At 43.6% G+C, this 13,130-nt stretch overlaps 1 protein-coding gene across 1 annotated transcript in view; it reads left to right on the top strand.

Moving 5' to 3' along the window:
- Positions 1-13,130, top strand: part of PCDH15 (protocadherin related 15) — a 651,760-nt gene that overhangs the window by 380,306 nt on the left and 258,324 nt on the right. Inside the window, exon 11 of the mRNA XM_064429942.1 lies at positions 5,562-5,680. Within this exon, the coding sequence (XP_064286012.1) occupies positions 5,590-5,680 (91 nt within the window). The 5' untranslated portion in view covers positions 5,562-5,589. The remainder of the gene's footprint in view (positions 1-5,561; positions 5,681-13,130) is intronic.

Below are 13,130 nucleotides of genomic sequence, written 5' to 3'. Positions count from 1 at the left end.
AATACTCATGTTTTAATTGCTCAAGAAGTGTTAGTGAAATAAAACCTGGAGTAATGTTTGGATTTTTGGAACCTCCAAAGCTGGAGAAAAGGGCTGAATTTGCACTGTAAATTATTCACTGTAGCACCAGCACAGCCAAATATTTGCTTATGCTTGAATAATTCCTCAGGAAGGCATTTAAGCAGATATTTGACTTCAGCAAACAAGAGTTAGTCACACTTGCAGCTGAATTGGAGCCAGAACTGGTTTTAAATCGAGAGTGAAGTCGTCCTTCCCCTGGCTTTTCTCCTGGTTGGAGGGGGCTGTGAGATGAGATCTGGGACTGGGTATGGGAGGGGGGCTGTGGGCTGATATTCACCCTTCTAGGATGTCCCAAGCTGATCCATGAGCTGGAATTAAAGTTTCTTTTTCTGCTTAAGCCCCAGGTAAGGGTGTTTTCCAGCAGATGTGTCCCACCAGTGAGGGGTACTCAGACCTTGGGTATGGGAGGGACCTTGAGGGATGAGATTCACCTTTCCAGGATGTCCTGAGCTACCAGAGGTGATCCCTGAGCTGGAATTAGGGTTTGGTTTTGTGGTTAAGCCTCAGGTGAGGGTGTTTTCAGTCGATGTGCCCCACCAGTGAGAGGGGCTCAGGGTCTGCTCATCAGAAGGAAACCCCCCTGAGATATTCCATGGAATTAATGGAGATGAATTCCATACCAGGTGAGGTGACTTGAGTGTTGAACAGCACTGTGAGGCAAAACAGATTTGTGGGATTTTTTTGGTGTGTGCCTGTTCTGTGGTTAAATAATCTTCTAGAAGCTTTTTGCACGTGTCGGCACTTAACAAAATTGTTTGGGACACAAAGAGTTTTTAATGAACTGTAGCTTTATCCCGGGAGCACAGTCAGACTCTAAAGCAAGTTCCTCTACTTTTTAGCTTCTGTAAGAGGCTTTTTCCTGCTGTTCTACTGGCATTTCTGATTTATTATGGCACCAGCTCTCCAGAATAAGCATTTGTACTCCCTATTTTATGTCTACAAACTTTGAGAGTTCAGCTGATCAGTAATAATGATGAACCTTATAAAAAAACAGTCCACTATAATTTTTTGGTGTGTTAAAACAATTCAGTCGCATGAACCTTTATAAAATAAATACTTTTCAAGATGTATCACAATTGTAGGGTGCAAACAGCATCCCCACTAAGCAAAACGGGTCACTCCTGATGCTTGAAGTAGTTCAGGCTTGTTGAGTACATAATAGCACAGATATAAATGGGTATTTAATTCCTTTTTAAATGCTGAGTTACTCATCCAGCTACAGCAGCTTCTCAGGAAGCATTGTTTTTGACAAATACATTAAATACCAAATATTTGTTGACATGTCTAATGAATTAATAATGCTCACTTAGTGATTTCTGTTGAACTTTGTCAGGGTTTTGAACCCTTGAAGGAGCAAGAACTGCAAAGTGTTTGCCTCCAAATTGTTTTCAGATTTGCTGCTCATGGAGAACACTCAGAAGTTGTTGCTGGGGGCAGTTTGGGTGCTGTGGGCACTCCCATAGTCCTTGTTTCCTGTGGAATTGGGTGTGGATGTGGCAGTTCTGGTGTGAGGGAGCCAATGGCTCTGGCTTGTGGCAAACCTGGCCCAAAATTTATAATTTTTTTTTTGTTTCCTTTTCTGATTTATTTCAAGTAGTCAAGAAAGATGTAGAGCTGTTGGAATGAGTCCAGAGGAGGCCATGGAGCTGCTCCAGGACTGGAGCCCCTCTGGAGCCAGGCTGGGAGAGCTGGGGGTGCTCACCTGGAGAGGAGAAGGCTCCAGGGAGAGCGCAGAGCCCCTGCCAGGGCCTGAAGGGCTCCAGGAGAGCTGGAGAGGGACTGGGGACAAGGGATGGAGGGACAGGACACAGGGAATGGCTTCCACTGCCAGAGGGCAGGCAGGGGTGGGATATTGGGATATTAGGAATTGTTCCCTGGCAGGGTGGGCAGGCCCTGGCACAGGGTGCCCAGAAAATGATTATTTATTTTGACCAAGGCCACGTTCCCCCCTGCTCCAGCTTCTAATGAATGAAAAGATTCAAATCCTGCAATAACACCAGATCTAAAAGGAAATAATCATTGGAAGTTACTGTCATATTATTGTTCCTCTAAATATATTCAAAGTGCTTGGATGCCAGAACTCATATTTAGATTAATTTACCTTCATCATCTCTTAAAACTTAAAATTAGAATATTTATTTTTTTAGGAAAATACTGAGTCTTGTAGACATTTTGTGTGTCTTTGCTTTACAGATCTTCCTTCTCTCATCAATTCATAGTTTTTCCTTGCACTGTCTGGAGTCCAACCTTATTTGTTAGAGGTTGTCAACCTTTTGGCACTTTGTGGTAAATTGTGATGTGTTTTGAGCTATTTCCAAGTTAACAGAATCATTTGAACTTAATAGTGTCATTTTCTGGGCTTTATACTCCTGGCTTTTGAGAGTCTTATTTGTTTTGTTGTTGTTGTTTTTTATTATCATTATTTGGGTTTTTTTCCCCTTGTATAAATTGAAGGAAAAACCAGAATTTTTCTTCTGTCGTAGTCCAGTTGCATAGATAGTTACTTATTCTGGGAGCAGGAGTGTTGCTATCCTTGTGGTTTAACTTGACATTTCATAAAAATCAAAAATAAATCTGTCAAGATTCCATCCTAAAAATCTCTCAGGAGCAGACTCCACTCAAGGGTGTCAGCTGAGATCTGAATAACTTTCTAAAATAGAACATCGTGATTGGAGAGCTGGATTTATTTTGTTTTTCAAGGTTGTAAAATCAAATATCAGATGCCTCTGAAGTGAGTTTGTGCACTTCTTTTTAGGTGTGATAACACCTAAAATCTCTGTTTGGACAGGATTTTTTTCCTTAGACTAACCTGAAGACACCAAGAGTCTCCTGAACTTCTGTATTCTGGGATTTGAGGTGTAAAAGGCTGGAGGCAAATACCACCTAATGGAATTACTGCTTCAAGTGGAAAAGCAGCTGAGCCCCATTCCTTCAGGAAATTTTGTTAACAGGGGAGCAAACAGAGATGAAATACTGAGAAATTCCTATCCCCAAAAGTCCCAGGAGGTTTGATAATGATGATTAACTGGGATCTATTTGGGTAATGTGGAAACAGCCTTGATTTCCAAGTAGTCAGCAGGAATACATCATGGTAAAAGTAATTTTGGGCTTTTTTTCTTTTGAAGGTGCTGTTGCAAATTCCAGAATGACTTTGGAATGGGCTAAGTGGAAGTTTGCATGACACTAACCAAATGAGCATTTTGGGGAGGAGAAAGGAGGGAAAAGGCCCTTTTGAGCAGTTCTGGTCTCCTCTCACATGGGAATAATAGTTCCTTTGGGAAGAGCCTGGAATTCTCCTTTGAGCTGCCTCTAACTTCGTTTTTTGCCACAAATTCTCATTTGATCTGTCAGGATTGCTGCCTCCTCTCTGAGGTTGTTCCCTACAATTCCCTGAGAGAAGCTGATAGTGAGGAGAGAGGAGCTGGGTCTCTTCTCCCAGGGAAGGGGTGAGAGGAAACGGTCTCAAGTTGTGCTGGGGGAGGTTTAGATCGGATATTGGGGAAAGGTTCTTCATGGACAGGGTTGTCAAGCACTTCATGGAAAGGTTCTTCGTGGAAGGGGATGAAAGGGTTCTTCATGGAAAGGGTTGCCCTGGGGCTGTGGTGGAGTCTCGTCCTTGGAAGTGTTCAAGGCACATGTGGATGTGGCTTTTGAGAACATGGGTTAGTGGTGACCACAGCGGTGATGCTGCTGCTGCTTGGACTTCGTGACCTAAATGGTCTTTTCCAACCTGAAGAATTTTGTGACTCCACAATTCCCTGCTGGAATTGGGTCAGAAACAGCTGTAGAAGGGCAAGGGAAGAGAAGGAGGAAGGAGGGTGCTTTGCATGGCTTCAATTCCTGGGTTCTGTGACCTGGAGCTGCTCTGTCATCTGAAATGGGAATGAACAGTCCCATAAGATCTGTGCTGGGGCTTCACTTCTTTCATGGCCAATACCGAAGTTCTTCCTGGAATTGCTGCCTGTTGCAGCCTGCACCAACCTCCTGCTGCTAGACAGGTTGGGAATAGTCCAATGTGAGGGGAAGTGGAGCTTGGAAAGGTCCCCCTCCATCCTGAATCCTTGGATGAGGAGTGGAACAATGTGTTCAGTGTAGAATTTGAAATGGTTTTGCTGGTGCCCTTTATTTCTCCAGCATGTTGGTATTAAAATCCAATAAAGTCACTTGCAATCCATGGCTTTGACAAAGGGAAAAGGAGCTGTGCGTGCTCTGAGGGAGCCTCATAAATCACAGGATAAAATCACTAAATTTGGGAAAAACCTCTGATGTCCTGGTGATCCCACCCATGTGAGCTCTCCTGCAAGCAAATTCAAGATATATTTTATTTATATTATCAGTCACCTAGGAACTTTAAATACTTGAGTAAATATGGGCCACTCCATCTGGTTTATTACATTTCCCTACCTCCTGTCCTACTCCTGTGGAAAAACCCCCGCAGGTTTTCCTCAAACTCTTGGCACACAATTGTTTTGCAAGTTTGTTTGATTTTTAATAAACACAACATTTTTTTATGCAATAACTTGGCTTGTATTGCTGAAAATCTCTCTTCATTCTGCATTTCGGTCATTTTATTTATCCCAAACTTTGTAAATTTGAAGGAATATTTTAAAATTATTCAGTTCTGGGCTGCAGAATTGTGCTAATTCTTTTTATTGGAACCATGAACCAGAGCTTTTTTTAACTATCTAATGTTCTGCACTCCAAGTGTGCTCTGGAGTTCAGCCAGACCTGTCTTGGGGATTTTGGTGGGGGATTTTTTTGTTTGTTTGGGTGGTTTTTGTTTGATTTGGGGGCCTGGTGGGGAGGGAAGGGAGAGGGTTGTGGGGTTTTGTTTTGGTTGTTTTTTTTTTTTTTTCTTGGGGGGGTTTCTTTGTTTTGTGAGGGTTTTTTTTTTATTTGCTTGCTTTTGGCGTTTTTGGTTTTGTGTATTTTTTGGTGTTTGTTTTTCTTTGTGTTTTTAATTTTATTTTCTTGATTGTTCTTTCTGGTCTGGTGTTAGTGGTGGTTTTTCATTTTCCTGGATACAACCCAACAGCCTGTGTCCTTAAAGAAGGCCATCCTCAGGGATCATTCCCATTTTTCCCAGGCAATGCCTTTGAATTCTGGGTCCCTCTGGCCTTTTGCAGTGAACCCTCATTTTAATCAGTGCAATTTCTCTGCTACAGTTGCTTCTCCAAAGTGCTTGAAAGCAGGAAGGATACCATAAATACTTTATTGCAGGGAAATTATGGAAAACAGACCTGATTTAAGCCAGAACCTTGCATTTTCTTGACTTGGAGGGTTGTGCATACACAGTAAATGAGTTAATGAGTACACATATCTTGATTAATGCTAATGGGGTTCTCCTTCCATATTTTATTTATATTAGTGACTGAAACAATACCATGCTCTTAGAGTCTGAGTATCCCCTGTGAAAAAGTTTGAAGTGGCTCAGCTTTGTGCAGGTTGAGTAATAAATGTGTCAAATCCCTCTCTTCCAGCTCTGCCTTGAGTGAAGTTTGACAGAAAATGGTCCAGCAGCTTTGTCTCTGGAAATGGTTCACAGTGGGGACGGCACTCGCTGCTGTCCTGGCATGGGCTCTGGCCCAGAATGATGAAGGTAAGGGTTTGGCTGAGGGGTGGAGCTCTGGGAGGGCTGGGATGCCTCTGGAATTTCACTGGAATGTTCCCCCCCCGCAAATAATTATTTGATGAAGTAGTTTGGTAGGAAAAGAGGTTGAAAGAAAGGTCTGGGTGTGTTTTGTGGCTGCAGCATCCAGTGATGATTGTGTTTCCTGAAGCTGTTGATTTACCAGACAAGATAAAATCTTCAGTTATGGCTATTGACTGTTGGACCCAAGCATCAAAATTGGTTTTGTCTTATTCATTGTGCAAGCTTTAACAGCAAACTTTACTTTGTTCATAAGTCAGCAGTTGTGGTTAGAACAGGAGATTGGTTAATGACTAAAAACTTGGGGGAAAAAGTCCACAGTGAGGGTTTTCTAGAGAAACAATACTTCAGGAACCCTGAAACATGGCACCAGTAGCTTGTGTTCCTCCTCAGAGCATCTTGGTTGAATTTAATTAAAAGACAGCAGGAATGTGCCCTGCCAGTGATCTCTGGTAATTAAAAATTACAGCCCTGGATAACTGATTAGGGTTTATTCTTTTGAACAATTTAACAGCATTGAAGGGCAAATTCTGTCAGAGTTGTTCCTGAATACTCCTGGGAATAATGAGTAGGATAAGTGAAAACTGAGTGTGGTTTCAGAATGTCTGTAATGAAGTTGCTCATTATCCATGGCACTCCACGTGGGTAGAGCTGTAATTGTACAAATTTATGACTTTGGCATCTGGATTTTGGTTTAAAAACCTCTATTTTGTCAGTTAGGAAGGAAAATAGTTTTGCTTTCATGGGAAGTCTTCAGTCCTGCTTGAATTATGCTTTGTTTTTTGCTATCGAGATGAAAGTCTCTGTTTCTTGTTCTACTAATTGCTCTCCAAATGTCCTTTTATTCCCTTCCATCCCCCAGCCCAACCCTGCCCATAATGTACAAGAAAGCTAATTTAATTTTCTCCATTTTTACACCCTGTCATAATCACTGTCACTCCTGACACTGAAGTGGACGAGCTGCTCATATTTCACATATTTGCTCTGTGCTGGGCTACAATTAACTGGATTTTAATAATTTCTTGCAGTGGAGGAGTGGGGCCATCAGGCTGGCAAAGGTTGACCTTGGTGGTGCTTTGAGGAGGAAAATGCTGGTTTGGGTGGAGGAGAGGCAGCAGGGTGGCCTCTGGCATGTCCAGCAGCACAGGAGGACATGGGGAGAGCAGTGGGAATGATGGTGGGAAGCAAAGAAGGATCATGGGACTGTGGAGAGCCCTCTGGGGAGGCTGAAAAAAAAAAAAGGCAGCACTTTTCAGTGGGGTTTTTATTTGTGCACATGCTGGCAGCATCACATCTCTAAAAAAGGCATCTCTGAGGAGAATAAAATGGGGATTTCTGGTTGAGGAGACATTTCTAGTTAGGCTTGAGTGATGGTGAAGTGTGCAAAGCACAGATGGCCCAGAGAGGACAGGAGCCATTTGATCTCTTGGAGGGGAACAAGGGATCCCTCAGGTTTCCACTTCTGTTCCTTTGTGTTCACATGACAGATTCTCACCTCTGTGTCCTTATCCCAATATTGTTCAGTATCCTTTTTCTTCCAGGTGATTTAGAGGAAGGGAAGGGCCACCACTCTTTAATGGCAGTGTCCTGTGACTGAGTAAATACAGCAACTCCCTTACTTGAAAGGGGTCTGAACATAATTTTTGGGTGGATTTTTTTAGCCTGGCATGTGTCAATTTATTTATCACAAAAACCATGCTTGATTTTATCCTTGGTAATGTTCTCTTACATGACCTGAACATGTCAGCTTTGTTATAATGAGTATAAATTTGCTGGCTGTAGCAAAAATTCTTGCTGCATTTTCAGGGGGACAGTTCAGAAATGCTGTTTCTTGAGGAACATTCAGCACCCTGATACAAACTTAACTGATTTCTTCCCCCATACTGTGTTCAGGAAAGGGTAAATGTAGCTAAAAGCACTTTGGATAAATTTCACAGGGGTGTAATAGAGAAAAAATGAGCTGGAAATGGATTTAAGCCAAGGTGGGGGACTGGTGACTCAGCAAATGGCCCCCAACTAATGAGGCAATGCTTACAGGAATAATTACTTGGAAATATGTTTCTTACAGCTAAATAGAAAACTCTGTTTAGGGCTGGGCCTGGAGGAGTTCTGATGTGCAGGAACAGAATTTGTAACCTGGAATGTAACAGAGAAAAGATGTGCTCTTGTGGCAATTGCCATTTCCAACCAGTTCTTATAACAGCAGAATAATAAATATAAATAAATAAAAAATCAGCTCTGGCAGAAATTATGGGCTGTTTCTTTGCAGCCAGCATGCCAATCCTCCATTTTCCTGGCGGGAGCTGTGGATGTTGACTCAGTTTCTTGCCCTCCTTGCTGCATTTTGCTACACTAGCTCCTAATTTCTCTGTTTCACATGTTTTGCTTGACCTCCCATGTCACCAAATCCTCTCCAGTTATAGCAATTAATGATATCTCAAAGTAACTTCATCCAGGAGTGCCTTGGTCAGGCTGCTTTCTTCCTAGACTTCAGTAGGAAGTTTCTGCAGGATCCCATCTGCTCCTGGTGAAATTCAAGTACCTCCCATCTACTGTAGTTGCTTTGTATTCAAACCCACACCCCTAATTATTAAAAACCCAATACTTTTGTTACAGAGCCATGCCTTCAGTCCTAATTTACTGTTGATGAGACCATTCAGTGTTTAATTTCACTTCTTTCATCCTGTAATCCTTTTGCTCAATGCTGTGGTGCACCAGAATAAGTGTTAGGCTTGAGTGTGGATGGGGAATATTGTGAGTATTTTTGGTTTGGTTTTCTGAAAGGAAGAGATCTGGTTTTACAATTCCTGCTATTGTCTCTTCCAAACACAAGAAATACTGCAAAGATTGGAATTTTTTTTTCATAATATTTTAGCTTAAGTAAAAGTAGAAATGTCACTTGCAGCTGTGCAATATGTGAAATTAGGTCAGCTGAAATCTTTTATTTTTCCAGTGCTGCTTTATTGAATTCAGAGGCAAACTCTGAGGCTAAAGGAATCAGGGAGGAGGAAGGTGGAAACACAGGATCAAATTTCTCCGTTTTTCTTCTCTCTAATCCAATGTCTATGGCTCACAGAAAAAAAATTAGCAGCAATTTTTGGCCAGCAAAGAAGGCTGCTGAATTCAAAACTTTCTACACTTTGATGCCAAACCAAACCAATCCAGCAGCAATTATTTGCCATTTAGCTATTTAATTATGTTGAGTCCATACCTTTCATGAAAATACAAATGTGAGCTGGGGGGGCACCAGTAATTTATTTTTTACTCTTAGAAGATGAAGAGAAGGCAAAAATCATTCTAGTCCCTTCTAAAAACCAAAAGCAAATGTGGAGATCCACCCACAAAATTTGCAAAGGATCTGTTCTTGGGGTTTTCAGGAGTAGCGTAATGGGGCTGTGACTTGTGGGGATCTGTTTCCTACCATAGAATCTTTGAAGGGTTTTTGAAGATTTTTTGGGGGCTTGCTTTTAACCTAAAGTTGTTTTGCACTTTTTTTATACATGAATGAAAACACTTGAAGGTCCTTCTATTTCTCCTGAAGATCTATAGCTTTAAAAGAAGAGTAACAAAAATCCTGAATTCACCCACTCAGAGATGAGCCCATCCTGGTCCTTCTGTTATCTTGTAAATATGGGTTGTGTTTGAGGGGGTTGATATCACCTGTCCCTCACGTTCCCCAGACCCAGGGAGCTGTGACACAACAAAAATGACTCGATTCCCACCTGTGTTTGATGTGGAGCCAATGGAACCACAGGATGGTTTTGGTTGGAAAAAACCTTGAAGAGCAGCAACTCCAACCATAATGCTGGGGATGAGGACTTCTAGAAGCCTCCACTCCAGAAATCTCCTGTAGCTGTTCCATGAAATCATCCCTTCTGACTCACTTGAGGAATAATACTTGTTTATCCCAGAGGAGATGCAAACAGGATGTTGGACATATTTCTCTTGGCATGTATGGCTAAGAAGGAATGCTCTCTTGATTATTTAATGTTGGATTTTTCAACTCTGTTTGGATTTATCACTGTAGTTCCTCCAATCTTCTGGTTTCAGACTCATTTCCTTCCTTTTCCTTTCTTTCTGCTTGACTGTGGAACAAGAGATGAGCCATGGACACCTGCACTGTGGGATATGGATCTCGCTGCTGGCTCAGTGGTTTTGTTTCATTCTGAAATGAAATTTCACAAAATGAAACTGAGGCTAATCAGAAGATTTGCTCATCCAAATATGGATTTCCTTTCCTAAGTGTTCAGCAGATGGGTATTTTTTTATCAGAATGTAATTAAAAAAATCCATTTAAATGGTCTTTGTCACTTCCCTGAGTGGGAGTCACTTTTTAAGTTTTTTTGGTTTTTTCTTTTTTTTCTGTGAAAAACACAACTGTTCACTTTTGCCACCAGGACTGTTCAGCCCCCAATCCCTTCACCTGTTTATCAAGGCCCCCTCTATTAGTTAATATCTTTATTCAGTCTAACAAGATTCTGCTACAAAAATTGAATCACTGAGGGACCTTACAAATCACCTTAAGAGGCTATATTAGAAATAAGAGTTTCAGATCTTGATCTATTACTGTTGGGCAGGAAATTAACTGGGGAAAATGCATATTTGAGTACCTGGAGCTCATTGATCATTCCCTGAGCCCTGCACTGTACAGATGCAGGGAGAGTAGAGAAATGCCACCAGGTTCTTGCCTGAGGGAACGTGTCTGTTCTTGGGAACAGGACTCATTTGTGTGTTTTATGGGCACTTGCTGCGTTTGGTTGGGAGCTGTGCTGTTATTCCTACAGGGAAAAGAGCTCTTCTTGATGTTGGTGAGTTGTAGTGGAGCCATTAAGTTCCTCTGAAGGGTTTAGTTCTTCAAAGTGTCTTTGAGTGCCACCAGCAGCACTTTGAGGTGACAGAAGATGAATTTCCCTGTGGTGAGAGGTGAGTTAGTCATGAAATAGGGGCACCGAAACGAGGTTCATCTCAGTTCATGTACAGATTTTAGCCCTGGTAAAAGGGACTGGGTATCCTGGGATCCCCCTGTGGCTGTGCTGGGAGGGATGAGGCAGGAAGCTGCTTCTGGAGAAAGAGGAAATACCATATCCCAACAGCCTTGGAACGGCTAGGAATGAGCCTCTTCCAGGCACTGGATGCCCAATTTTTATTTTTTTTTTCTGCTACCAAGTTGAGCAAGGGCCTGGAGCCTCTGGGTGCCCAGGAAAGGCTGCGGGAGCCGGGGCTGCTCAGGCTGGAGAGGAGCCCCAGCTGAGAGGGGCCCTCAGGCCTGGCTGTCCCTGGCTGCAGGAGGGGCAGAGCAGGGCCCAGGCTCTGCTCCGGGGCCCAGCAATGGCACCAGAGCCACGGGCAGGGCCTGAGCCCAGCAATTGCCCTGCCCAGGAGGCACAGCTTCTTCCCTGGGCAGTGCCCAGCCCTGAGCACATTGCCCACACAGCCTGGGGGCTCTCCTCCCTGGGGCTGTGGCAGAGCTGTGTGCACACCATGCTGTGCCCTGTGCTCTGGGATGGCCCTGCTGGAGCAGGGAGGTGACACCAGCTGCCCACTCAGCTCCTTCAGCCTCTCTGGGATTTTGTGTTTCTCCTGCCCATGTGTTGGATTGTTTGGATTTCAGGCTATCAGACATCGATGGTCTTTGATTCCTGTAGGATTTAACTGTCCGGAGACATCCCTTGGTGAGGGAAGGCTGTGAGAACTGAGCTGGTTCTTTTCCTGGGGCTGGCTCTTTTCCTAGGGCTGGGTTCCTCAAGGTGCTACTCCCACCTGGAAAGAGAACTCTTGATGCAGGAAAAGCAGAAACATCTTAACAATGCCCTGGAACATCTCCTGTTCCCTCCAGAAGAGTTGCTCACACCTGGGGACTTGCAGCTCTAGCTCCAGTGATACTTTTAGGGCTGAACTCCTAAAAAACATCAATCGCTGCGTCTGTGCGCTCATATGTTGGCTTGTAGCCCTGTGTGTGAGCAGAGCCACTGCAGCTCTTCATTCATGAAGACATTTTTTATCTGTTCCAAGCAGCATGAAGACATGCAAGGCCAGGATCTTTCCTTTCTGGTTTTCTCTTCAGCAGAAACACATTTGCAGCTTAGTTGCGCTACTAGATTTTGGTACCAAGGCAGCTTATATAAATGGAATCTGTTTCTTTACTAGGAAGCCCTGAAATGTAACTATTTTAACTTTGGAGGAAATCAGGCTTTGACATTCTCTTTGGAGGGCAATAATTTAACTAGTTTGACTTTCAAAGAACTGAGACACTACAACTGGCAGGATTTAAAATCTGCCTCAGTGTCATGTCTTTCATACTCCACCACTAATATATGTTGCCTGTTCAATTTTAGTTTTTATTGGCAATATTGCATTTGTAGCAACAGTTTGGAAGCACAGAATTCCTGTCTCTTGGTGGCATGGAAGGTTAGGAATCCTTTCTTTATCTGCTGTCCCATTAGAAAATGTTATTTTCTAAACCTCCTTCTCATTTCTCCTTGTCTCTACCACTAAGAATTATTTTCTGAATCCTTATATGAGACTGTCACATGTGGACAGATAAACTGTGATAGAAATTGCCTCCCTCTTACTGTGGTTTAATTTGGTTTTTTATAAGTAGCTGTTTAAAACAAGGCACAGGAACTTCAGCTTGATCAAAACTTGTTTTTGTAGGATTTGATTTTCACATAAGAAGAACAGACTCAGGGCTGTATCCCTCAGGGCACAGGGTCTGTGTGTTCTGAATCATTTCAAGTGCCCAGAAACTTCCTTGTTGATGGTGATGATGGACTGTTCCTGCAGAAGGCTTTAAAGAGAGGTCTGGGTTTTCCAGAGTGTCTGGAAAGTCTGGACTTCTGCAGGGGCTGTGTTCCTGCCAAGGCCAGAAGAATCTGTGTCCAGAGAGCCCTGGAGGAGCTGGAGCTCCAGGAGGGGCTGAGGGAGCTGGGAAGGGGCTCAGCCTGGAGCAAAGGAGGCTCAGGGGGGACCTTGTGGCTCTGCACAACTCCCTGCCAGGAGGGGACAGCCAGGGGGGGTCGGGCTGTGCTGCCAGGGAACAGGGACAGGAGAAGGGGAAAGGGCCTCAGGCTGGGCCAGGGGAGGCTCAGCTTGGACAGCAGCAGGAATTTCTGCATGGAAAGGGTGCTCAGGCCTTGGCAGGGGCTGCCCAGGGAGCTTTGCAGTGCCCATCCCTGCAGGTGTGCCAGGAAGGGCTGGAGGTGGCACTCAGTGCTCTGGGCTGGGGACAAGGTGGGGAACAAAGTTGGGGTCAGAGATCCTGGAGAGCTTTTCCAGCTTCTGTGTTTCCATGATCTCTGCTGTTGTGTGTAGCAGGAGCCACCTCCTGTGGCTGGGCAGTAACCTTGAGGGCTGAGCTCTCCCAGCTCACTTGAAGGTGTTCATTTTGCAGTGATCACTT

The sequence above is a fragment of the Passer domesticus genome, chromosome 8 (genome assembly GCF_036417665.1).
Source record: "Passer domesticus isolate bPasDom1 chromosome 8, bPasDom1.hap1, whole genome shotgun sequence".
Lineage (NCBI taxonomy): Eukaryota > Metazoa > Chordata > Aves > Passeriformes > Passeridae > Passer > Passer domesticus.
The sequence above is the reverse complement of the archived record's forward strand: the minus strand, read 5'-3'. Positions and strand labels throughout refer to the sequence as shown.